This window comes from Coregonus clupeaformis, chromosome 2 (assembly GCF_020615455.1).
Source record: "Coregonus clupeaformis isolate EN_2021a chromosome 2, ASM2061545v1, whole genome shotgun sequence".
Lineage (NCBI taxonomy): Eukaryota > Metazoa > Chordata > Actinopteri > Salmoniformes > Salmonidae > Coregonus > Coregonus clupeaformis.
In genome coordinates this window covers 18,200,169-18,227,887 of record NC_059193.1, presented here as the reverse complement: position 1 = coordinate 18,227,887, position 27,719 = coordinate 18,200,169, and the positions used below count along the sequence as shown (strand labels likewise).

The following is a 27,719-nucleotide window of genomic DNA, read 5'->3' as shown; positions in this document are numbered from 1 at the left end:
ACAAGCAGATACTTGCTTGACAATCACCGGCTGACAAAATGTCATGACCGTCACAGCCCTAGTCCCTACCCCTAGAAACTTCTCATGGTCACTTGTATATCTAAGAAGTGTCTAGGTGAAGGGGGGGGGGTAGACTTCCAATCGGCAGTAACTGTCTCTGCGTCCCTCCAAACCATGGGAGCTAGCAGTTGTATGACCGCATCCTCTCAGTTTCTGTACATCCCAAAAATGTAAGAAAAATAAATAAATCACAGCCAGCCTTGAAAAAAAACGTTGCACTCAGGTAAAAATACACCTACTTTCAAAACAAAAACACTCTTCCATGGCGCAGAATTCAAATGCAAACGTGAGTCTAACATACTTAGGTTTCAGTGGTTGATTAAAAACACATCTAAGTGCTATATCATTGAATGACAAACAAGTCCAACCCAAAGTGATTCAATCAATTTTAGTACTGTGTTTGACTAGATGGCAATTATTTTTTTTAGTCTTATAAAAACGGACATCACTACGAAAAATGCATCAGCCTTTTAAAATATGCAGGGCTTCAATATAAAGTGCTTCATTACATCGTTATTTATTTTTTTACAGTTTCTTATTAAAATATTGTATTCCCTGGAGTGAAACCATAGTAAACATGTTACACATTGGTAAAAATAAACATTTTGGAATGTCTTTTTAAAAAGTCCCATTAGGTGATTTTGGTCAAGCTGAACTTGTTCCTGGAGCCTGGAAAGCAAAGTTATTCAAGTGTTATTACTCCATTCACAGTATCGTATGCAGTCATTAAAAAAGTATTTGGATGGTAAAATAATGGAATGGGTGAAAAAAAAGGGTTAGATCCATTTCCAAGCCGTTCTGAAAATGAATAAAAATGGACGAGAAGAGGTTACAGAAAATAAAATAGACACCATGCAGTGGAGTGGTGATGAGGTTAGGGGATCCATCTTGTGCCGTGAAGGCTGGACATTCAAAGGAGGGCTGAGGAATACGCCTGTGTATCCTTGTGCAAAAGCTGACTTGCTGCTGTCATCAACACTGATGATTGTGCATTATGACAAATACACATAGCTTATTATTTTTAACTACTGGAGGAGATACTAATACCTCTATAATACCAAAGTACAAGAATAATTGTCCCCATGTGCTATCTGAGTGGATCTAGGAGATAAGAAACGGCCTTGTCCCCATGTGTTATCTGAGTGGATCTAGGAGATAAGAAAAGGCCAAATCTACAAGTAAACAGATGTGCATAGTTGCCAATTTCAGTAGCTCCTAACAGCGGTCTAAATAATTCCGGCAGGAAATCCAGTAGCACGGTACATTAGACGGGAAAGAAGAGTCATACATCCATCTCCCCATTGGTCCCTTCTAGCATTGCACAATCAAACTGGCATTGTTGTTGCTCACTGCTGTTTACTTTGGGGGGGGGGGGACTGTTCATTTCGTACTGTTCATTTGCCCCCCATCTTTCTAAGCTGACAGCTGATTATCTGCACTACCAGACATGTCCCTCTCTACCAAAAAGCACCATGGTGATGAAAAGGCAACAAAAAAAAACTAACAAATGTACACTTCAGGTTCAAGATAGCCAGGAGATGACAGGTGAGAAGAAAGAAAACCGATGTAAAAAATAAAAAAAATAAGAGGGATGGTATAGTTCGGTGAGAAAAGTGAGTTAGTAGAGATGAGGGTGAGGGGGATGCCGTGGTTGTGCATTAGTTAGCATGCGTTAGCTAGCATGCGAAGAAGACTGTTTAGGTGGCTTTGGTTGTGGCTGAGGCACGACAGCAGTGGAGGGTTTCTGGAGCAGTGTGGCGAAGAGGAAGAGTGTGGAGGTGGGCAGGTAGACGCAGAAGAAGAGGACCATGTCCTCGGTAAGGCAGAGGAGCAAGGGGACCACGGTACTCTGCTCCCCCAGGGCCCAGTCCACCAGCACCCCGGCCAGGAGGTAATACACATGGAACTCCTGCAGCTCCTCCCACTCTCCCCCGCCTCCGTCCAAGCCCCAGCCCACCTCCTCAGTGTCTCCACCTGCGTTGCCGCCCCCTCCACTGTCACTCACCATGGGCTTCATCTCCGCCCCCTCCACCGACACTGCCTCTGTGGGCCGGCCCCGCCCTCGCTCCACCACCCGCTCCAGCTTCCTGCTGTTTTCCACAAACTCCTGCAGGGGGGAAATGGAAAACAATGTGTCAAACCATGTGCTGAAACGCACCTGGTCGGTTGATATACTCTTAATATACCATGTGAATGCATTTCCTTAGTCATTAAAACCACAGAATCCTTAGCTTTATCGTACTAAAGTTTCAAAGCGAATACCTATATTCCTAATTACCATATTACTTACGAGTGCCCCAAAACTTGTGTATTGTAGCTTATATAATCTTAAACCTAACATTTCTAACTGGGCTAGTCGGGCCTAATTATAAACAATTTTTAAAAATGTATGAATATTATGGAGCTACTGCTGAGTCACAAACAAAGAATATTTTCCATTTCCTGTCAGCTTCTACATTTTTAAACATCCATCCAGAGAACAACTCCAGTCAAGAAGGCTCCCTTCTGATTTCTCCCACTACCGCTCATTAATGTTCAAGGTTGTGTGCTACATGAAACAAGCCACTTTGCATATTTTGTGAGCTTTTTTCCCCTGATATGCCTGACAAGTGTGCTGACAGCTCTCCCAAAAGATGAGTTTAAGGTTACGGAATAAAATAATTTCAATGCCACATTTTGAATACATGTTCATCCCTGGGTGATTTTGAGTTGTAGGATAAATGGATCATCCAAAGATGCATGTAGTGAGAGGGAAAATGCAAAGAAATAAATGTGTTCAACTTCTCAAATGAACAGCAGGACTCAAAAATATTTTTTTTTTTTTGCATAGATAGACCTGACATCTTGGACCAAAATGTTTGAATACCATTCTACTGTCATGACCATTGCTCATAGTCATCCCAATAAACAAACCACACTCCTACATACATGTGCAAATAAACACATACATTACACTCTCCATTTCAACAAAGTCCCACCAGTATACCATATCCTCACGTAGCTTACCATCAGGGCTTTGTCCATGTAGAACTCTCTGCCCGGTGTGCCGTCGTTGTATTTGGTGTCGATGGCGAAGCAGAGGAAGAGCACATCCACCACGATCTCGAAGATGGACAGGAAGCAGTGGGCCACCAGGAAGGCAAAGAGGCAGACGATGATGAGAGGGAGGACCCACTCTGCGTAGTCCCGCTGGTAGTTCAGCAGCAGTACGCCGGCGAACGCTGTGGACGTCACGATCAGGATCTGACCGCACACACACAGAAGTAAGATTAGCATCAGTGACATGATGCTGATGACGACTGACTGCATTAGTTACATCCTGCATTAATAAAGTGCCATCCTCTTATAAAAATCAACCCCATCCCATTTTAATTCTTGAAACCGATTCATTCTTAAAAAGTCCATTGTAAGTATAGGGATCAACGTCCACTACTCTGAAGCCCTCCAGTATCCCAGCAGCTCCCTCACCTTGCCAAGGAAGAGGACAAAGTCTCCCACGGCGTTGATGGCCGCCACCCTCAGAGCGTTCTCCACCAGGATCACAAAGGCGTCACGCGCCGACGTACAGAAACTGGTACTGTTGATGGCTGTCGCCGCATACGCATTCTACACACACACTACAATCACTACAGCGAACAAGCTGGATACGAAACATCTAACATCTCTTCATCCATCCTGATTTACAATGATCCAATTAGGGGGAAAGAAAGAGCTCTTACCTGATTCAAATAGTTGAGGCACTTCTCCAAACACCACAGGCAGCAGATACAGGTCTTCAACATGCAGCGAGCACATGCATTTTCCTGTGTGAGATAGAGAGGTATCCGAGGTGCACTACTTTTTAAAAAATAGATACAAATGCTTAGAAAAAATGGCCCCGCAGAGCTCCAGAACTTGTCTTACATCGAGGCTAAACCAAAAGAGAAGCATGCATAGACCCAAAGTCAGATTGCTGTACCCAACTTTGTGGCTCTGTTTCGGAGCGTTAGTTACCTCCCCTCTCAGAGCTCTAATGATCATTTATCCCTTCAATTCAGTATGGTGCAGGGTGTCTCTCCATTGATCAAGTCAAGCAACAACACTTGGGATGTGACAACAAACAGCAAGGACAACAGACACTAGTTTAGGAGAATAAAGCAAAATACCTGTAAGAAATAGCATGATAATAATATCGTAATGTGGTTTACCAGATGTGTTTATCCTAAATGAGTAACAGTTCAAATCTATAGTAATTATGTATGTGTGTAATATATATATATATATATATATATATATATATATATATATATATATATACATATACACACAGCTGCGGAAAAAATTAAGAGACCACTGCAAAATTATCAGTTTTTCTGGTTTTACTATTTATAGGTATGTGTTTGGGTAAAAATAACATTTTAGTTTTTTTAACATTTCTCCCAAATTCCAAATAAAAATATTGTCATTTAGAGCATTTATTTGCAGAAAATGACAACTGGTCAAAATAACAAAAAAGATACAGTGTTGTCAGACCTCGAATAATGCAAATAAAATAAGTTCATGTTCATTTTTAAACAACACAATTGTAATGTTTTAACTTAGGAAGAGTTCAGAAATCAATATTTGATGGAATAACCCTAATTTTCAATCACAGCTTTCATGCATCTTGGCATGCTCTCCACCAGTCTTTCACATTGATGTTGGGTGACTTTATGCCACTCCTGGCGCAAAAATTCAAGCAGCTCGGCTTTCTTTGATGGCTTGTGACCATCCATCTTCCTCTTGATCACATTCCAGAAGTTTTCAATGAGGTTCAGGTCTGGAGATTGGGCTGGCCATGACAGGGTCTTGATCTGGTGGTCCTCCATCCACACCTTGATTGACCTGGCTGTGTGGCATGGCACATTGTCCTGCTGGAAAAAACAATCCTCAGAGTTGGGGAACAATGTCAGAGCAAAAGGAAGCATGTTTTCTTCCAGGACAACCTTGTACGTGGCTTGATTCATGCGTCCTTCACAAAGACAAATCTGCCCGATTTCAGCCTTGCTGAAGCACCCCCAGATCATCACCAATCCTCCACCAAATTTCACAGTGGGTGCCAGACACTGTGGCTTGTAGGCCTCTCCAGGTCTCAGTCTAACCATTAGACGACAAGGTGTTGGGCAAAGCTGAAAATTGGACTCATCAGAGAAGATGACCTTACTCCAGTCCTCTACGGTCCAATCCTTATGGTCTTTTGCAAACCTCAGCCTGGCTCTTCTTTGCTTCTCATTGATGAAGGGCTTTTTTCTAGCTTTGCACGACTTCAGCCCTGCCCATAGGAGCCTGTTTCGAACCGTCCTCGCCGTGCCCTTCACCCCAGCTGCCGTTTGCCATTCTTTTTTGTAGGTCACTTGATGTCATCTTACGGTTGTTGAGTGACATTCGAATGAGTTGGTGGTCATCCCGGTCAGTAGAGAGTCGTTTTCGCCCTCTGCCGGTCTGTAGCTTTGTTGTCCCCAATGTCTGCTGCTTGACCTTGTTCTTATGAACCGCCGTCTTTGAAATTTTAAGGATGGAAGCAACCTGACGCTCACTGTATCCCTCTGCCAGTAAAGCCAGAATTGAACCTCTCTTTTCCTCACTCAAAACGTTCCTTTTCAACTCTTTTGGCATGGTCAATAGTTATTTTGAGGTACTATTAGCACTGTTTTTGCCATACAGCTGGTCCTATTGCAAGAGGATAGTGATGACTACAATAGTGGTTTTTATACTTTTCCCCGTTAAATAAGATTTGGTTCAGGTGATCACCTAATCAGTACCTAATTCAGTAGAATGAGGTGTGCCTGTGTTGGAATTCAACAGACACTGGAATGGAATGGCTGTCATACATGTAGAGATGCTGATTTAAGAAAAATGTGCAGTGGTCTCTTAATTTTTTTCAGAGCTGTATATAAATAACTCAGCAAAAAATGAAAAAAAAACTGCCCTTTTTCAGGACCTGGCCTTTCAAAGATAATTCGTAAAAATCCAAATAACTTCACAGATCTTCATTGTAAAGGGTTTAAAAACTGTTTCCCATGCTTGTTCAATGAACCATAAACAATTAATGAACATGCACCTGTGGAATGGTCGTTAAGACACTAACAGCTTACAGACGGTAGGCAATTAAGGTCACAGTTATGAAAACTTAGGACACTGAAGAGGCCTTTCTACTGACTCTGAAAATGTCCGTACTGTGAGACGCCTAAGACAGCGCTACAGGGAGACAGGACGGACATCTGATTGTCCTCGCAGTGGCAGACCACGTGTAACACCTGCACAGGATCGGTACATCCGAACATCACACCTGCGGGACAGGTACAGGATGGCAACAACAACTGCCCGAGTTACACCAGGAACGCACAATCCCTCCATCAGTGCTCAGACTGTCCACAATAGGCTGAGAGAGGCTGGACTGAGGGCTTGTAGGCCTGTTGTAAGGCAGGTCCTCAGACATCACAGGCAACAACGTTGCCTATGGGCACAAACCCACCGTCGCTGGACCAGACAGGACTGGCAAAAAGTGCTCTTCACTGACGAGTCGCGGTTTTGTCTCACCAGGGGTGATGGTCGGATACGCGGTTATCGTTGAAGGAATGAGCGTTACACCGAGGCCTGTACTCTGGAGCGGGATCGATTTGGAGGTGGAGGGTTCGTCATGGTCTGGGGGCGGTGTGTCACAGCATCATCGGACTGAGCTTGTTGTCATTGCAGGCAATCTCAACGCAGTGCATTACAGGGAAGACATCCTCCTCCCTCATGTGGTACCCTTCCTGCAGGCTCATCCTGACATGACACTCCAGCATGACAATACCACCAGCCATACTGCTCATTCTGTGCGTGATTTCCTGCAAGATAGGAATGTCAGCCCGGATCTCAATCCCATTGAGCACGCCTGGGACCTGTTGGATCGGAGGGTGAGGGCTAGGGCCATTCCCCCCAGAAATGTCAGGGAACTTGCAGGTGCCTTGGTGGAAGAGTTGGGTAACATCTCACAGCAAGAACTGGCAAATCTGGTGCAGTCCATGAGGAGGAGATGCACAGCAGCACTTAGTATCTGGTGTGGCCACCAGCTGCATTGACTGTTACTTTTGACCCCCCCACCCCCCTTTGTTCAGGGACACATTATTCAATTTCTGTTAGTCACATGTCTTTGGAACTTGTTCAGTTTATGTATGTCTCAGTTGTTGAATCTTGTTATGTTCATACAAATATTTACACATGTTAAGTTTGCTGAAAATAAACGCAGTTGACGTTTCTTTTTTTGCTGAGTTTATATATCCCATTTATGAACCAATCCAACAACCCTAATAAATCGCCAGCACTGTGCCAAACCCACCTGAACCTAAAATACATTTGGTATTTTTACTCTGCATAGGACTTTACATTAAACCCTTTCCCTCTATTTTCTTCTGTAAACTGTCCTAAAACAGATCAACCAAAGATAGTAGGTGTCATGTCATTATAGCCAATGTCATGTCACAACAACTGATGTGACACCACGGTCATGTTGGCATTGACTGCAATTTAAATCTACTGGTGACAAGCCAAAACGCTAGCCTTGATTTGCTTGCACACCACTCCATGCAACAGGGCAGTATTTTATTATTTTCTATAAAGTAACATGCCAGAGAGAGAGACAGACCGAGACAGAGTGAGGCAGTGAGAGAGAGAGAGTAAACAGTGTGCTTTACCTTGCCCTTGAGCTGGTTGTGGACGTACATGAGGAAGAGGCGTGGGATTTTGACCAAGGTGATAATGAAGGAGCCCTTGGCTACCGTGCCCAGGTGGTACCTCATCAGCCTCAACACTGACGACAGGATGGGCGTCACCGGCAGCTTGTTCTTGTCCCTGAGACAGGGGGAAGGGACGAAGGATAGAGGGAGAGAGAATACCATAACCACCCTCATCACCACTGACTTCTCCAAGGCCTTTGACAAAAACCGACCATCCCATCGCCATTGAACTGGGTGTCAGACCTGCCCTCACAGCATGGCTCTACAGTTTTGTGACCGGCCGCAAACAGGTACACTACAAAGACAGCCTCTCAGACTGGCAGAAACTGACGGAAGGCGTGGCTGAAGGAACTCTTCTGGGCCCTCATCTTCCTTGTGGTCATTGACAGTGCATCCCTGGATATCGACAGTAGGTGGAAATATGTTGACGATCTAAATCTGGTCCACACGTGCACAACAGGGTACGTCAGTACACCACAGCAGGCACTGAACAACTTCGACACATGGGTTCATGCAAGCAGAATGTCACTGAACCCTGCCAAATGCAAGGTCCTATCAGTGGCCTTCACAAGAAATCCACCTGGCCCATGCCCTCTCCGGATCGAGGGCCAGGAGGTCAGTGTGTGATAGCGTGAACATTTTAGGGGGAATGGTACAGGTCTTACAATGGGGTGAGCAGGTTGCTACTATTGTAATGAAGAGCAACACAAAATGTTCTCCTTCGACACCTTATAAAGGTTCCATGTGCCACAGGAAGACCTGGTGAGCATTTACACCGGCTACATGCGCCACATCCTGGAGTATGTTGCTCCTGCTTGGCACAGCTCACTGACCCAAGCCCACTCAGAAGAGAGCATGCCGCACCCTCCTACGAGGACACTCCAGTTATACTGAGGAGTAGTTTGTTTATTAGGACCTCCATTACATTTTAGTCATTTAGCAGACGCTCTTATCCAGAGCAACATACATTTAGCTACTGCACATGCAGCAGCTACTCTTCCTGGGGTCCACATAAAACATACAAATATATGACAAGTACAGAACAGTTATAGACAGGAACAAAAGATATTACATTAAATTCAAAATAAAATAGGAGTTAAACACTGAGTATATAGAGTTGAAGTCGGAAGTTTACATACACCTTAGCCAAATACATTTATACTCAGTTTCACAATTCCTGACATTTAATCCTTGTAAAAATGACATGTCTTAGGTCAGTTAGGTTCACCACTTTATTTTAAGAATGTGAAATGTCAGAATAATAGTTGAGAGAATGATTTATTTCAGCTTTTATTTATTTCATCACATTCCAAGTGGGTCAGAAGTTTACATACACTCAATTAGTATTTGGTAGCATTACCTTTAAAAATTGTTTAACTTGAGTCAAACGTTTCTGGTAGCCTTCCACAAGCTTCCCACAATAAGTTGGGTGAATTTTGGCCCATTCCTCCTGACAGAGCTGGTGTAACTGAGTCAGGTTTGTAGGCCTCCTTGCTCGCACACGCTTTTTCACAAATGTTCTATAGGATTGAGGTCAGGGCTTTGTGATGGCCACTCCAATACCTTGACTTTGTTGTCCTTAAGCCATTTTGCCACAACTTTGGAAGTATGCTTGCGGTCATTGTCCATTTGGAAGACCCATTTGCGACCAAGCTTTAACTTCCTGACTGATGTCTTGAGATGTTGCTTCAATATATCCACATAATTTTCCTTCCTCATGACGCCATCTATTTTGTGAAGTGCACCAGTCCCTCCTGCAGCAAAGCACCCCCACAGCATGATGCTGCCACCCCCGTGTTCTTCGGCTTGCAAGCTCCCCTCTTTTTCCTCCAAACATAACGATGGTCATTATGGCCAAACAGTTCTATTTTTGTTTCATCAGACCAGAGGACATTTCTCCAAAAAGTACAGTCTTTGTCCCCATGTGCAGTTGCAAACCGTAGTCTGGCTTTTTTACGGCGGTTTTGGAGCAGTGGCTTCTTCTTTGCTGAGCGGCCTTTCAGGTTATGTCGATATAGGACTAGTTTTACTGTGGATATAGATAATTTTGTACCCGTTTCCTCCAGCATCTTCACAAGGTCCTTTGCTGTTGTTGTCACGATCGTCTAAGGAGGAGGACCAATGCGCAGCGTTGAAGGTGAACATATTTATTATATTAATGATCACACGATCAAAACAACAGACGATAACGTGATGTCTACGGTTTAACACAAACCAAATAAGAACAAGAAACCACAAACACAAAGGAAAGACAGACAGTTTAAATATGGCTCCCAATCAGAGACAACCAGCTGACACTCGTTGCCTCTGATTGGGAGTCACTCAGGCCAACATAGAAATACAAACTAGAACTCCCAACATAGTAATAGAATACATAGAATTTCACACCCTGGCTCAACATAACAGTGTCCCCAGAGCCAGGGCATGACAGTACCCCCCCCTAAAGGCGCGGACTCCGACCGCGCCAACTAAATACCACAGGGGAGGGACCGGGTGGGCACTCCGCCTCGGCGGCGGATCCGGCTCCGGACATGACCCCCACTCCTTCTCTAAACCCCCAAAGTACCCCTGGTCCGGTCTGGCCCTGCTGACCGGAGCTGGACTGCACACTGGTGGAGCGGATAGCTTCAGCTCCGTAGTGGAGCAGTTGACCGGGACCTTACCAGGCACCGGTGACCCAGGCACGGGTTGTGCTGGACTGACGACGCGCACCCCTGGCTTGGTGCGTGGAGGAGGAACGGGCCTTACCAGGCTGACGACGCACACCGTAGGCTTGGTGCGTGGAGCAGGGACAGGCCGGACTGGGCTGACGAAGCACACCACTGACTTGGTGCGGGGAGCAGGAACGGGCCGAGCCGGGCTGACGAAGCGCACCACTGACTTGGTGCGGGGAGCAGGAACGGGCCGAGCCGGGCTGACGAAGCGCACCACTGACTTGGTGCGGGGAGCAGGAACGGGCCGGACCGGGCTGACGAAGCGCACCACTGACTTGGTGCGGGGAGCAGGAACGGGCCGCGCCGGGCTGACGAAACGCACCACTGACTTGGTGCGAGTGGCAGGAACAGGCCGGACCGTACTGGGAACACACACCACTGGCCCCACGTGGGGATCAGGAACAGGCCGGACCGGACTGGATACACACGCCAGTACCTCTCGCCGTGCCTCTACATCCTCCATCCCCTCTTCGACCAGTGGCCCCCGTAACCTGGCGGCCTCCTCTGGCAACCCGCTGGGCCGCTCTATCGCGGCCTCCTGCTGATCCGACGTCGTGAGCCCCCCCTTAAAAAAAATTCTGGGAGTCTCTCTTCCCCGTGGGCCAGGCCTCTATAATTCTCGCCCAACTCTCGCTCTTCTGCTTCCAATCTCCGCCATTCAGCTCCTCATTCGGCTTGACCCAGTCGAAGCTCTTCCTCCACTGTTCCCAAGTCCACCCACTCTGCTCCTCATTCGGCTGCTTGGTCCAGTTCTGGTGGTTTCCTCTGTCACGATCGTCTAAGGAGGAGGACCAATGCGCAGCGTTGAAGGTGAACATATTTATTATATTAATGATCACACGATCAAAACAACAGACGATAACGTGATGTCTACGGTTTAACACAAACCAAATAAGAACAAGAAACCACAAACACAAAGGAAAGACAGACAGTTTAAATATGGCTCCCAATCAGAGACAACCAGCTGACACTCGTTGCCTCTGATTGGGAGTCACTCAGGCCAACATAGAAATACAAACTAGAACTCCCAACATAGTAATAGAATACATAGAATTTCACACCCTGGCTCAACATAACAGTGTCCCCAGAGCCAGGGCGTGACAGTTGTTCTGGGATTGATTTGCACTTTTCGCACCAAAGTACGTTCATCTCAAGGAGACAGAACGCGTCTCCTTCCTGAGCGGTATGACGGCTGTGTGGTCCCATGTTGTTTATACTTGCGTACTATTGTTTGTACAGATGAACGTGGTACCTTCAGGCGATTGGAAATTGCTCCCAAGGATGAACCAGACTTGGAGGTCTTGGCTGATTTCTTTTGATTTTCCCATGATGTCAAGCAAAGAGGCACTGAGTTTGAAGGTAGGCCTTGAAATACATCCACAGGTACACCTCCAATTGACTCAAATGATAGCCTATCAGAAGCTTCTAAAGCCATGACATAATTTTCTGGAATTTTCCAAGCTGTTTAAAGGCACAGTCAACGTAGTGTATGTAAACTTCTGACCCATTGGAATTGTGATACAGTGAATTATAAGTGAAATAATCTGTCTGTAAACAATTGTTGGAAATATTACTTGTCATGCACAAAGTAGATGTCCTAACCGACTTGCCAAAACCATCGTTTGTTAACAAAAAATGTGTGGAGTGGTTGAAAAACAAGTTAATGACTCCAACCTAAGTGTATGTAAACTTCCGACTTCAACTGTACACAAAACATTAAGAACACCTGCTCTTTCCATGACATAGACGGACCAGGTGAAAGCTATGATCCCTTATTGATGACACTTGTTAAATCCACTTCAAAATCAGTGTAGATGAAGGAGAGGAGACTGGTTCAATATGGATTTTTAAGCCTTAAGACAATTGAGACATAGATTGTGTATGTGTGCCATTCAGAGGGTGAATGGGCAAGACAAAACATTTAAGTGCCTTTGAACGGGGTATGGTAGTAGGTGCCAGGCGCACCGGTTTGTGTCAAGAACTGCAACACTGCTGGATTTTTCACACTCAACCGTTTCCCATGTGTTTCAAGAATGGTCCACCACCCAAAGAACATCCAGCCAACTTAACAACTGTGGGAAGCATTGGAGTCAACATGAGCCAGCATCCCTGTTGAACACTTTTGACACCTTGTAGACTCCATGCCCCGACAAATTGAGGCTGTTCTAAGGGCAAAAGGGGAAGGCACTACTGCATTCTGTAATTAGTTACAAAACAATAGAAATGCAATTGTGTATTGCTGCTGTTTGTCTGATATCCAACAGTCCATGATCAGCTCTGTTGACCATGAGAGCATTTTGCAGAGAAAATGGGTTGTGGTATACTTTTTAGGCTCGGAATGACATAGTTTACCTTGTTACCTGGCAACAACCACAAGAGCGTTTCAAAGAGTGGTCAGTCAAAGTGAACTCATATGAATATAATCTCCCCGCCCACTCAGCCTGTTCTTTCAGGCTTTCTGATAGTTAGAGAGATGAGAGAAAGAGTACACTTTTCATTTCTGAGCATTATAATAGCATAAAATATTATAATGTTTTGGTAATTCAAAGGCTATTTTTACTTGTGTAATAGGATGACTGTGCGGGACCTTTAAGACCACAGGACATTATTGAATGACTATTCTTATTCTTATTTTGTTGCTCTTATCCATTAATATTTTGTATGCTCATGGATTTCAGATTGTATTGACTACTACATGAGTGTAATAAAAAGAATGGGAGTAAATTAAAGGAAGCGACAGTGAAAGGGGGGGCAAAGAGAAGTTTACATTTACATTCTTGTTATTTTCTCTAATTCCTATATCTCTGTGATAACATATTACCCAGAAATACCTAGATTTTGTTTTAAGCTAAACTAATTTCTGTGACAGACGGACAACAAAATCAAATATTGTTACTAAGCATGATTATAGCTGATATCCTTTCAAATAAACATACATTTGTACATAAACAAATCATGAAAACATTTCTGAACCAGACCTTGTGAAGTAGTACGTGACCACGGCCCCAGCTACAGTCATCTGCTGGCAGGCCAGGATGAACTCACTGATCCAGATGAGGCCCACAGCGTGGTACCATGTCATGTACTGCAGAGGCCCAGTCAGCCGGAACTCTGTCAGACCAGTCTCCTCATTCTGGACCGGGTTCCCTGAGGGGGACATGTCAGACTTAGTCTAGTGGTCGGGACTAGTTTGGACATGTTCCTGAATAAGGCCAACCCAGTCAACTGAACTAAACCATAATAGTGCAATGTCCTGTTGTGTTGGAATTAATCACTTACCTATGTAAAGAGGTTTTCCCCTCTCTCCTGTTTTCCCTTCCCTCTCCTGTTTATACCTCATTTTTTCCTCTTTCGCTTCCAGCACAATCACATTCAAAAGAGGACCACTGCCCCTTTCCCCCTCCCTCCCTCCCTCCCTCACCGGTGGTCCCGAGGAAGAGCAGCACCAGGCTCCAGTAGAGCCAGAAGAGAAGCAGGCCCAGGAAGGTGCAGAACGGCTGCAGGGTGAGCAGCGGCAGGTGGATGAACACCTTGCCGGCCACGTGGAACAGGGCGATGGTCAGCGCCACGCGCTTCCTCATGAACAGCATCAGCAGGAGAAGGATCACCTGAGGGGGGGAGAGAGAGGGAGAGAAAGGAGGGGAAAAGGGATGCAAATGAGGGAAGAGAAAAGAGCAAGGTGGGACATGGGAAGGCAAAGGGTGAGAGAGAATGAGAGAGATTAAACAAATGGAAGATGGCCAAGAGGAGAGCGAGAGAGTGAAAGGAAGGTGAACAAGTCAGCGAGGAGGAGGGGGAGGGGGGAGGTGCCAGGAGTTCAAGATTTCAAAGCTGCGCTAGGCATTCAATCTGAAATGTCACAACACCCCACCCAAAATGTACAAGGCTTGGTTGCCCACAGTCTCCCTTTCATCACAAACACAAACACTAACTGTACTCACTGTGAATACGGTGGCAGCGATGGCATACACCAGCAGCGCCTGGGCATTGTCCCTGGACATCTCTGCTTCCTCCTTAGCATCTTTAGTCTCTGTGGTCTCTTTAGATAGGGTCTCGTTGGCAGTTAACCGGTGGTCTATGTACAGCCACCACAGAATGCTTGTGCCCGCTACAGAAAAACAGAGACTGCTTTTAAGCTGCTGTATCGTTGAGAGATTGAACAGCTGCACACTGCTAAATGCAAAGAGGAATGTCCAAGAATGATCATAGAATTAATGTTAAGTGCAAAACTATGTCACGGTTTTCAGTTCTCCTTGATTGATCAAAACACTGGACAGGAAGTAAGGCCAGGCCAGGAGAGACAGGAAGTGAGCTCACCCAGGGAGCCCAGGACCACCATGGCAGTGAGGATCCAGACCAGTACAGCAGAGATGTAGCGGATGATCACCATCAGGATCATGGAGAGCACTGCAGCACAACACAGGCACAACAGCACTTAAAAACACAGATCTAGGATCAGCTAACCCTGCACTTGGCCTCAACCCCCCCAAAAAATTAATACATCAAAACTGATCATGAATAAGCACCCGGGAGTTCCCCAAGTAAGGGTTGAGGATCAGCTCACCATATTCTAATCCTTTTCCTTCCTCACTTCCAAGCATAAAATAAACTGGCATTGAATCGACGCATAGTAGAACTTTATCCAACCCTAACCCACATGTACTCTGAAGGTGTCAGCATTAACTCCCAAATGGACAAGTTCATTGCTGCCATGGTATACCCTTTACCTTCGAGCCTTCTTCCTCTCATTCCAAAGAGGGCATACAGTCTCAGGGGAGACTCAAAGATGTGATGACATTGCTGTATTTTTCACCCAGCGCTGCGTTTCTCCACCGTCGATGTCTGACCTACAGTAACTGCCTGTGTACCGACACATCATACCGATATGGAGAAATCAGCAAAACGCACTAGAGCAGGACAGATGTTCCCTATGCAGGTCTATTCTTTACTGGCTCACATTAGGGAAGGCTCAGAGACTAGTGGGTCCCAGAAATACAATGAAGAGTCAGGTTATTCACTCCCACAAGACCAATCCCTCCCACTGGGTTCAGAGACTGAGGCCCTGTCCAGAAACAACCCCTATCCCCTTGCCCTGGCTCTCCATGTAGATCTGAAATAATTGGATAGGAAATATGTAGTAGTTCCACGTGTCCCGATAGGTGGAGATTTCACCATATTGCTTATACCTATCCAGCCTCCCCCTGAGATACTGCTGACAACAAACGCCTGCAGATGCAGTCATCACCTAGCGCCAGCAGGCAGAGGCCCACGATGATCTCCTTGCTGGCCATCACGCCAGCGATCAGCCTGTGCAGCACGCTGTTGTCGCTCACAAACGTCACCACAGCCTCTGCAAACTTGGCATAGCAGGAGACGTCCACCGGCGTGCAGCGGTTGAACACCGGGAGAGATTTGCTGTGGGATGGAGCAAAGTAGAGGTCAAAGGTCACATGACCTGGGAGGTTCTCTAAAACATCATCTCGGATCTACATGACTGGTTAAGTGAAAGTCCTTTAATGGTTCTGAATGAGAAGAGGAAATGAAGCGATCTAAGACTATTGAAATTAGTGATGGGGGGAAAATAATCGATAGTTACATATCGCAATATTCTTTTTGGATGATATTATATTGATACTTTGACTCCAAGTATTTGTAGTTTTTTGTTTTGCTATCGAATCGCAATAGAATCGTGAAAATCGCAATACATATCGTATCAGCACCTAAGTATTGTGATAATATCGTATCGTGAGGTCCCTGGCAGTTCCCAGTCCTAATTGAAATGCAGCCCTAATATTACGTTTTCCTACCTTGGTGGAACTGGAAGTTTGGGACATTTGTCAAACCTCTCTGGAAGGCCGGGATATTTGTGACCGGCTAGCTCGTAGGAACACAGCTCCGACCCTGAGTGAAAGAGAGACAAATATATATTTTTTAAGTGCAGCCATACACACGCCAAGCAACATAAGGATGACTAAATGAAATTCAGCCTCCCCAGAAGTGATCAAAATTATAGCTCTATATCGTGTCTAGAACAACATATCCTGATTTCATCATTTTCCCTTTATGCAACTGAGCATGTCATGCATAATGATGGATGAAATCGCATTTCCTCAAAATGTTGTTGTTAACGGTGTTATGCTCACCGCCCCAGGAATTCAGAATCAGCCAGTCGAATCAGAACACAAGACCACTTGAGACAGCAAAGTTCCATAAACCCAGCCCAGTCTATCATGGGGGGGACATGTGTCACGATAAGTATATACAGTACTGACAGTAGACACACAAGCCTAGCTGAAGGATGGGTTAGGGTGGCACAAACAATAGTACCCATACAGCAAGGGGTGGCATTGGCCTTAATGGTGTCTTTGTTAATCTAGTTTGCTCTCCACATGTGCCAAGGTGCCCACTGTGCCAGACCGTGTGTGTGTTGAATGAAAGGACAGTATTAAGAGGGTCGATGGCACGCGGGGTCACGGGCATGTCGCCGTTTGTGGAAAGTGTTTGTCGTTCCAAAGGGTGGCAGTGAGTCACTGTCAATGACGTGATGGATGGCAGCTGTAACGATGACCTAGTAGCATTCTGTTGATGGGGGAAGAGAAACACCTGCTCCTCATAACACTATTTTCTAACGGGACGATCTTGAGCCTTCTCATCTAAAAGATTTGTGGTGCTAAAAACATATTCCCATGGATATGTGAGATTGTGATGACAAAAATTCAAGAGCTTCCTTTCGTAACAATTCATGACATACCCACTATCGACAAGCAGATTTTCAAATCAATAACTTGTATGTGTTAGGGTCCACAGCATTATCAATTGAGTTACTGAGAGGAATAGAGAATCAGTGAATGATTCAATATGCTGTCAGTGTTATGCTTTTGTGGGTTTGACGGCAGAAAAGCTTAACGCTAACAGTGTCCACTCCGTTTCACTAGCGGCCCCACTAACTCACCGTTGTGCATGGCAAACCGCTTGAGGTCCTGGTACGTCTTCAGCTCTTCATCAGGACACATGGACACACACAGGGCCATGGACTTTATCTTCCTCTGCACTATGTCAATGTTACACGGGTCCAGGAAGAACACATATCTGCAGACAAAACAAAAAACAGACAAAGATATCTGTTCATCTGTTCTTTATCAATAAAAAAAAATAACCTAGATAAGGAATGAGTAACAAGGAATGTGAGAATTTCAGCAATTTGTTTATCTGTTCTTTATCAATAAAATATTTTTCCCCCATCACCAATATGAGGAATGAGTCACGAGAAAGAAGGGAATGTGAAAATATGGGAGTGGGAATGTGATATTGAGAGAGGAAAACAGAGCTACAAAATAACCTGAAAGTCCTGAAGCCTACACCTCCCCTCAATCTCCTGTTCATTTTGGTGGACAAAGCAAAACACACTGCCTCCAACAATACCTTATTCACCGAGATATGATCAAATGGCACGAGACAGAGCCTTTGGCTGCTGATGCTGTTGGAACTGGTCCATGGGACTTGGCAAGTGTAACGGAGAGTGAAAGGAACAAGGACATTTTTTATAAGAGAATCCATCACTGTAGTCCATCTGTCTGGTGCTTTTATACACTATGGGGTGGGCACCTCGCCCACACACACACACACACACACACTTGCAGGAGCAATTGTCCTGGGTGTTACACACAAATGCTGAAAATGAAACAAATATACATAGACATACATTACAATGCTGGGAGAATGAAGTCAGTAGTGTCTACATTGTTGAACCCCAGTCTATGTCTAGGCCAGTGTAAATACACTGGTCCAGACCAGACAAACATCTAGGTCAGGCTAAAGTGAATGTCATCCAAATGAACTGTTCTGGTGATTCATAAGCTGGCTCAGTGGTTTGCACTGTACACATGCTTGATGAAAGGTAGATAGATATGAAAATCAAGTCACACTGGATTGTTCAGAATATTCAATGGCAGTTTGACTTTGTCTGAGATAAGCTGAGGTTAGGATCGGGCTTGGATAAACTGATCCTGGATCATCAACCAGCAGCCATGGCCAGAAGAATAGGCCTACAGCGTTGTACTGTTTACGTTTGGCCCCTGCCTTGTGAATGAGGAGCTGCTTAACTGTAATAGCCAAATAAACCCTGACAAGCTATCCCTTAAGCTCTGACTTTGTTGTCACGAATGATCACATTATGTGACACTAGCCTATACCTCACACAGGTAGGTCACCTAAAAAGGTTGCTGAGGACAGGACTGAATACAGCACTGAACCCAACCTCGACTGGGCCTACATTTAACCACCCCAGCAATGATGCTAGACTCTTTGTCTGACTATCACCAAGACAGCAATAATCTATAGACCACAGTTGTGTTATTCTGTCTAATGACATGGAGAAGATATACCGAGAGAGAAATTATGAAGTGAGGAGGAGAAGTAGAGAGAGCGACAGAGCGAGAGAGAGAGAAATAGGGTTGACAGCTGTGTAGTCCTTAATTGAATCCCATGACAGCTGCATTCTCAGTGGAGTTCGGCATCAGGTGGTTGCGCTTGAGGCGAGGGCTGTCAGTCAAAACTCACATCCTCTGCGGCCGATAGGGCAAGTGTGTGTGTATATGTATGTGTTCTTTCCTTGTTATCAACCTTATCAAACCCCAACCTGGCGAAACAGCCTTCTACTGAAGCGTCCACCAAACTATCTTGCGTGCACGCACGCTGGGGCCACTATTAATCCAGTGATCTGTCTACAGCGCCTGTCCATGTGTGCGCTCACGTGTTAGGGATGAATATTTTCCCCCAAAAAAACCAACACATTTTCCTTCCCTAAAAGAAATTGCAACCATCGCGGTACCATCCTGGTATTCCTGCTCAAACCGGAAATGCTATTTAAAAGCATGCAATACCAACAAAATAAATCTGACATGATTATACCACTCTAGTGGAGAAATATGGACTGGAATCTAACAGTTTCTTGTTGTATTTGTCACAATTTAATCAACTCAAAAGTTCTGTCAAAGTCAACACACTATTTCATTGACATAGCTCCATGATAACCCAATTCCTGTGGTGAATAACAGGGAACATAGATTCTCCGCTAAACAAACAGACAAGCAAATAGGCCTAGTAGCAGACATTCAGTACCAAATACCTGCCAATCTGACTAGGTAATCCCGTGCACTCGCTTTTGTTATTGTAACATCATGGAACAATGTTGAAAATGTCTATTTCCTTGAGCGCGTTTGTGGACACAATGCACCAGCCATTTTGTTAACAGTGAGAAGCTGCAGTTTATACGCCTCTACCAGTGCCACAAAGCTACAGTACCTTAAGAAAGTATTCTCACCCCTGGACTTTTTCCACATTTTGTTTTGTTAAAAAGTGGGATTCAAATGGATTTCATTGTCATTTTTTTGTCAACGGTCTACAAAAAATACTCTAAATGTCAAAGTGGACAAACGAATAGGTCTTGATTAGATAAGTATAAGCACCTGAGTCAATACATGTTAGAAATCACCTTTCGCAGCGATTACAGCTGGGAGTCTTTCTGGGTACGTCTCTAAGAGCTTTTCCTGGATTGTGCAACATTTCAAAATTCTTCAAGCTCTGTCAAATTGATTGTTGATCATTGCTAGACAACCATTTTCAGGTCTTGCCATAGATTGTCTTTGTAAATTCAAATCAAAACTGTGACTCAGCCACTCAGGAAGATTCACTCTCTTCTTGGTAAGCAACTCCAGTGCAGATTTGGCCTTGTGTTTTAGGTTATTGTCCTGCTGAAAGGTGAATTCATATCCCAGTGTCTACTGGAAAGCGGACTGAACCAGGTTTTCCGCTAGGATTTTGCCTGTGCTTAGCTCCATTCTGTTTATTAATTTATCCTGAAAAACTCCCCAGTCCTTAACGATTACAAGCATACCCATAACATGATGCAGCCACCACTATACTTCAAAATATGGAGAGTGTGTTGGATTTTCCCCAAACATAACACTTTGTATCTTAGTTAATTGCTTTGCCACATTTTTTGCAGTAGTGCCTTGTTGCAAACAGGATTCATGTTTTGTAATACAGGCTTCCTTCTTTTCACTCTGTCAATTAGGTTAGTATTGTGGAGTAACTACAATGTTGTTGATCCATCCTCAGTTTTCTCCTATTACTAAATTAAAACTCTGTAACTGTTTAAGTCACCATTGGCCTCATGGTGAAATCCCTGACTGGTTTCCTTTCTCTCCAGCAACTGGGATGCCTGTATCTTTGTAGTGACTGGGTGTATTGATACACCATTCAAAGTGTAATTAATAACTTCACCATGCTCAATGGCATATTCAATGTATTTTATTTATTTTTTACCCATCTACCAATAGGTGCCCTTCTTTGCGAGGCATTGGAAAACCTCCCTGGTCTTTGTGGTTGAATCTGCATTTGAAATTCACTGCTCGACTGAGGGACCTTACAGATTATTGTACGTGTGGGGTACAGAGATGAGGTAGTCATTAAAAAATCATGTTAAAATCCATGCAACTTATTATGGGACTTTTTACTCCTGAACTTATTTAGGCTTGCCATAACAAAAGGGGTTGAATACTTAAGACTCAAGACATTTCAGCTTTTCCTTTTTTATTAATTTGTCAAATTCTAAAAACATAATTCCACTTTGACATTATGGGGTATTCTGTGTAGGCCAGTGAAAAAATAAATCTAAAATGAATCCATTTTAAATTCAGGCTGTAACAACAAAATGTGGAAAAAGTCAAGGGGTGTGAATTATTTCTGAAGGCACTGTAGTTTGGAGATTTGTGAATGTGAAATGGAGATTTCCTTCAGTAACTGCGTAGAAAGGTCGCTTGTAGCCTACACATGACAGTCAGCAATGCAATTGATATAAGTTATACAAGTAAGTGATGTTTTCTATTGGGGACTTTACATTGAGTAGGCCAAATATGGTAGGCTGCTTGCATTGTGATGACTAGTCTAATGTATGAATGAAACCAGAGAGTTGATATGTCCAATTCATGCAGCTTTCGCACCTGTATATCTTGTATTTTTGCACTAGTGCGGCATACATTTTTTATGTTATTGATCCACTAATCCCGTCATTATTTTTCATCGGGAAAGAGCTTGGTTGGGATGTCCCGGGATACCGGTCACCTGTATTCGACCCTAGTGTGTGCATACGTGTGTCAGTCACATCAATAGGCCAACCCTGGGAGGGCTGTCAAGGTGATTTGACCAAGCACATAATTGTTGGCTAATGTGGTGATAATGGACCTGGGGAAGCTAACTAGTGACCCTGAAAAGGTCCTCAAGGGCAAAAGCTGTTGAATTTCTAAATAGTTCTGTCAATAATGCCTCTATACATTTTTACACCCACCCACAACACCATTGTCAGACTATTACCCAAGACTAGAGGTTTGGGGAGGATTTCAGACTGGGCAAATGAGTGACTAACAGTGACTAGCATGCAAATTTGAATCACTCAACACAACAAAGGGTCTAATATCACTATAGCTATTCATTTCAAATGGCATTGCCCACAGGCATGTTTTTACACAACGCAAACCTACCACAAGGATCAATAGCACACTACAAGTGATATCAGCTTACTCATTGTTGATATAACGCTCCACTCTAAAATGGAACTTAAAACAGTTCAGCGCACACATTAACTGTGTGGGTGTTATGCTCAACTCAGCCAGTTTGTGGCTGTTCAAAAGGAAGAGTGAGCAATGTCGTCATCCCCCGCAAACTCTGCCACCGCTGCTGAAAAAACTCCTAGGGGAAACACTGGTGAGACTGAGAGCCAAGTGTTGCCGAGACAAGGCAGTGTTGGCGCCACCCAACAGCAGAAACAGAGCAGTAAACAATGATGTATGGAAAGAAAGAAAGAGGAGGAGGAAGAGAGAGATACAGATAGACAGAGAGACAGAGAAAAATTGAGCGAGAGCGAGAAATAGAAAATAGAGAGAGAAAGAGCCAGCCAATGACATCTGACAGTGTTGGGTGACAGGGTCCTCCTTGTGTCAGCCAGAACCCTCTCCTGAAATGTCTTCCTCCGCTCACTTACTAACTTAGTCACAGACTGATACCAAGCCACTTTCTCTCTCCACACCCTATGATTACCTATAACTTGTCTGTAAACATTGGCAGCACCACATCTGTTAGCATCTGCATTTAGAATATTTTAAGAACCTTAAAAACAATGCATATAATCCATAGACACATTAACATGATGGATGTTCAATAGGAACTAGTGTCATTCTTTCAAACGATGAACAATTCCACATTCCATTCTTTCATCAGCAGTCTAGCCAAACGGTAAGGGGAAAAACATCAAGCCAAGCAATTTCAAAGCCATTAATATCTCTTCACCAGCACAACCAAAATAAATAAATGCCCCTCTGCTGATGACTCACAGGTCTGTACCACAAGCCAAGCATTAAGCACACAGTCAATCCAAAGGGGGGATGTAATCAGCCTGCCATGCAGATGAAGTGGGCTGAAATACCTATGTGTTCCCAGAGGGCGGCGTGTGCAGTAAGTAAGTACAGTTCACCGTGACAGAATGTCCTTATGCCTCTGCATATTTATTCAAGGTTTTATTTATACTAGATTCCCATAGGCCAGGGGTAAAATGATTGCAATTTGACATTTCTATTGAACCGATGAGCAACGGGGAAAAGCTATTTCTTAACATTTCTCAATAATGGGCTAATTCAGCCTAACATTTGTATTTGTAAACAGAATGATGGGTTTTGGCAAAATGGCACTGCCGCTAAGATAAAAGAGAGTGAAGGGTTGGTGAGATACAGATAGGAGACAGTGTGGAGTGAGAAAGTGAGAGAAATACTCACTTTTTGTCCGTCTGATCCAGTCCACTCAGCCTGACCCCTTCGATCTGCTCATTGCGCTGGCCGCAGGTATTCCCGTAGCTGTCATATCCGAAGATCAGGCGGGCTGCGCCCCCCGTGGCGATGGTGAACCCACAGATACTCCCCTGAGAGAAGCATTGCGTCACAGTGGGGTATGGATGTGTATAAATACATTGTTGACAGGTATAAAATGTAATGTACCAACCTGACCGTCAAACTGCGAAGCTTATGGATTGTTTCATGAAAAGCACCACTAACACCAACAGCCCAATCCTGCTGACCTAACCGTACGCTGCCTTAAGTGACCAGTGTTTTTTGAAGTACTCTGATTCAAATAACAGAAATGTAATTCTAATTCATTTGTCCATCTGTTACTACAGCTATTCTTATTCTCCTCTCCACCCTCCCAGACAACACACCAGACATTTTGGGAGAAGCACAGGGTCAGCTGCCATTCAGTGCCAGTGTTCCTGGAACTACTTAGGGTGTATGAAGTGCCTTGCTTAAAAGGCAAAACAGTAGACAATGGAAACCATCTGAAATCAATTCCTACTTTTTCCATCGCCAGGTCCAGGATTTGAAACCGGCTACTGGTATCTAAAGCTACCCAGATGCAAGAAGCTTGTGTGTGTGTTTTACAACATCATTCTTCAAGTCACTCTTTACTCGGTTGTAGATTCAAACAAAAAGTTATATTCACTATAAGTATAGGCTAGTAGGCCTATGCTGTAGAAACAAATATATAAAATATACTGATATTCCTAAATAATTGGCTTACATCGATGAAAACCCCTACTGTATGTAAAAAATAACCATGTCTTTCCATTTCTGTCATAAATAGTGCTTTATGACGTTTAAGTGTGTTTACAACATAATATTTCAGCAGTGAAAATGACTGGTAAATTGCACTAGTTGATCATCTATTCAGATGGGTTTGTTTGTTTCATATATTTTTGCCATATGTTAACCATCCTCAAAAGTCAGAGCACTCTTCAATTTCACACTTCAGAAGGTGTTAATTGTCTGCGTGCTTGTAGCTAATTGGCTGAACTGAGGTGGTGTGGCAACCTGACACAGGTGACACTTGTCAGGCAATCAATCAGCTGGACATTTAAAGAATGTCATGACGATGAACGACTTTTGTTGATGTGAGCCTTGTGTTTCGTCTCAAAATGTGTTTTAACCTATGTAGTTATGGTTTTACATTGCTCTTTGTTTGCAATTGTCAAATGAATCGGCATACAGGCTACTTACCATTCCGACGCAGAATACAGTAAATAAAAGGAACCACGGCAAATCCGTGCAACTTCGATCCTCCAAGGGTTTCCATTCTCTCTTTGTCCTCTGGAAAACAAAATACCAACACATCGGCAGTGCCACATTAGCAATTAGTCTATAGGAGTCTTTGTCAATTCAAATCGTGACTGGTGACAATGTAGTCTACACAAATATTATTTCACATATGCCACAAAAAAATGTCCCTCAATGGCACGCGCTCCGTCTAGCAGTCACCGTGAATGTCATTAGGCCAAGTTCTGACTTCCTTTGTCCCCCGCAAATTCACTTTGACATCTAATTTTCGTAGATAGAGGCTATTTGTGGCCGACTGTAAAGAAACGTTGTTACACTTTGTTTTCAACGCAATCACATTTAACCATATTATCTCTCCTTCATTGTCAAGGCGCCGTTCAATAGCTTCAAATCTCGCACAATGCGAGAGATGAGGTTTGTTTACAAGGCTAACTGTGCTCACGAGCTATTTATGGTATGCAAAACTGCTTTGAAGCGGTAGCCTATGCGAAATGTCGGTGGTAATGCACTAGAAAACTATTTGACAATTAGTGTCCCATTATAATGAAGCTACAGCCTATAGCCTGATATTTCATTCTCGGTTTCGATAATAATAGGATTACACTAGCCTTCCCGATGAACATAGCCTAGGCTTATCTAATCTGACTGAGGTGGTGAGAATTGTCATTGGATGACAGCGGTCGCAACAATGTAGCAGTGTAGCCTAATCTTCGTTCCATTATGTTCAATTTGCAACATTAAAACAATTAATGCAACATAGGGGTGGAGGAAACCGTTATCTTACCTCTGTGCTACCGCAGCATCCCATTGCAGGAAAGGGTTCGATTTGCGAATAGCTCAACGCTACAGCACAAGAAAAACAATAACCCAAACTTGCAGGGAGTTAACGGTATAATGTTTACCCTGCATTAATTGCGTAGCGCCGACTTGAACGATTTGTAGATCAGAAAGGCGACACAAATGGTATATTCCATCCAAAATGCATACTAATATCTGTCTCCTTCCTCCAGGTATAAGGGATTAATACTTTAGGATTTATCGCACCACACTTCCTGGGGGATTGTGCAGGTGCAGCCGGAAAAGGAATGTAGCATCCATCCATTCATCTCATTGAGCCTGCGCATTTGGCACGGGACTTGATAACAGGAGGATGGCGGGATGTTGGGCTGAGCGCGCGATTTCCAAAAGCACCACTTTATCGTTGTATTACCCGCCCGCTGTCTATCCACTGTGACCACAGATGATGACGCACTGGTACATAATAGGCTATAAGAAATTATGAAAACTGGATATGTTGTGGGCCTAAAAAGACATGATGCACATACTACAATTTTTAATGGTTGTAGAATAACTAAGGGGGCATGTTCCAATACACTTTTAGTGTCAGTGCTCACAATTATCAAATTAAAACGAACATAATGGAATAACAATTTCTGCTCATCTAATTCCAGATTGGCTACACTGAACAGTAGCCTAACAGGCCCATAGCATACATGAGTCTAATACATTTTCATCCCAGAGATTAATGCATTTTTATCAGCCAAGAGATTATGCTATAGCCTAAACTACTTGATCAATATTCTATCAACTGACTATTTAGTTTTTGAAAGATTAATTTGTTGACAAACTCATAATCATAATTAAATTAATACAGTAGACATACCTATCTAATCACTTTTCCCAATCCTAAAAAGTTCCCCACAAAGATATATTAATGCTTTCCTCACTCTCATACGGTATCCAGGACTTATCTGCATGCTGTAGTCTGTCCCCAAATAAGGGTTATCCACCTTTTTCCTGGGCCTCACTTGCTGAGAACCGCTTGTCGACCTTTTCTGTTCCATCTTCTTGGCTGTGTGTGGTACAGAAATGGCAGGGAGATGCCAGTCTAGAGGGCAAAAAGAGGGGCCTTTGTTCCATTGTTTTCTGTTGTACCAGGGAGAGAGTGAGCTGTGTGTGTGTGTGTGTGTGTGTGTGCGTGTGTGCGCGCGTGCACGTTATGTTTTTATTTGTAAGGCTGTAAGGAGTGAGTGTGCATTATCAGTCTGTGGCACCCCTTTCTCAAATGTAGGGAGTGTAGAGGTGTGTGTGTCCTCATAACAAGTTAGTGCTTTGTTTTTCTTGTCCTTTTCGATTATCCTTCCATGTTTTTAATCATGAACTGTAGGGCTACAATGTAGACAAAACATTTCTAAACAAATGAAGTGTTCTCTGTGTTTTTTTTAATGTCATTTACATGACTTAAATAGATTAATGGGCAACATTTGATGAGTTATCATTTTGTAGATGATTTTTCTATGTACAGTACATAGTGATGAAGTGGTTTAATTTCTTGCCATTTTCGTTTCAGCCACTAGAGAGCAGTCACACCTTGTGTGAAACATTGCAAGTTGGAGGAGTCAGCAGTAGGGTTACCCAACCCCAGCAGCAAAAGGTAAGATGGGTGGAGTGGTCAAAGATTCAGTGGTGAAATTTCAGCCTGTTTTGGTGGGATGGAGTTTTGGCCTGCCTGCGGTAAATTAGTTAATAGACCAATAAGAAAGAGAGTTCCAAACCTCTCTGCCAATAACAGCTAGTTTTCCGTTTTCCCCTCTCCACTCAGATCACTCCCAGACAGTCCTAGCAAAATTCTTGCTTGAGAAATTGCTCTTTGCTAAGAAGCTACTTTTGTTTCTTTTAGACCATTTACATTTAAAACAATCACAGTACGGTACAATTGAGAAATTGCTCTTTGCTAAGAAGCTACTTTTGTTTCTTTTTGACCATTTACATTTAAAACAATCACAGTATGGTACTTAATTGTTACCCAGAAATGATTTGATATTGAGATAAAAATGGCTGCATTGGACCTTTAATTTACTGCAATGTAAGTTGGAAAGAATTGAGTCACCAGTCACAGATCTGTGTACTCCAAATGTTGGTGATTAATAACATTACATGTTCTGTACTGTTGTTTGTTTCACAGTACTAGGCTTCTGCAAATATTACTAATACATTATTCTCATCTTTCCCATTAATTAAGGGAGTGAGGCATGCGCTGCAGATTTCTCCTG

General features: G+C 43.7%; 1 protein-coding gene across 3 annotated transcripts; it reads right to left on the bottom strand.

The window, feature by feature from the left end:
• Nucleotides 1-26,499, bottom strand: LOC121534046 (choline transporter-like protein 1). Of its 3 annotated transcripts, none has more exons than XM_041840480.2 (16): nt 26,394-26,499; nt 24,610-24,699; nt 23,338-23,480; nt 17,463-17,599; nt 16,318-16,411; nt 15,756-15,925; nt 14,828-14,917; nt 14,452-14,618; nt 13,932-14,118; nt 13,489-13,657; nt 7,755-7,911; nt 3,780-3,863; nt 3,529-3,666; nt 3,067-3,303; nt 2,066-2,167; nt 1-729 (listed from the first exon to the last, which is right to left on the bottom strand). In XM_041840480.2, exons 1-16 carry the CDS (start codon nt 26,421-26,423, stop codon nt 706-708), a joined length of 2,019 nt encoding a protein of 672 aa, XP_041696414.1. In that variant the 5' UTR covers nt 26,424-26,499; the 3' UTR covers nt 1-705. The 3 variants fall into 3 exon arrangements, with proteins under 3 accessions (XP_041696414.1, XP_041696422.1, XP_041696430.1); XM_041840488.2 differs by lacking the exon at nt 26,394-26,499 and adding an exon at nt 25,451-25,761; XM_041840496.2 differs by lacking the exon at nt 26,394-26,499 and adding an exon at nt 24,868-25,140.
• Nucleotides 26,500-27,719: the final 1,220 nt, after the last annotated feature.

Bases quoted from the DNA above. Each gene is read 5' to 3' on its own strand.
- LOC121534046 (XM_041840480.2), bottom strand. From the start codon at position 26,423: ATGCAGATAAGTCCTGGATACCGTATGAGA. The intron at 24,700-26,393 runs GTGAGGAAAGCA...TTTGTTTTCCAG, and splicing joins GTCCTGGATACCGTATGAGA to AGGACAAAGAGAGAATGGAA. The intron at 23,481-24,609 runs GTAAGTAGCCTG...TGCTTCTCTCAG, and splicing joins CTGTATTCTGCGTCGGAATG to GGGAGTATCTGTGGGTTCAC.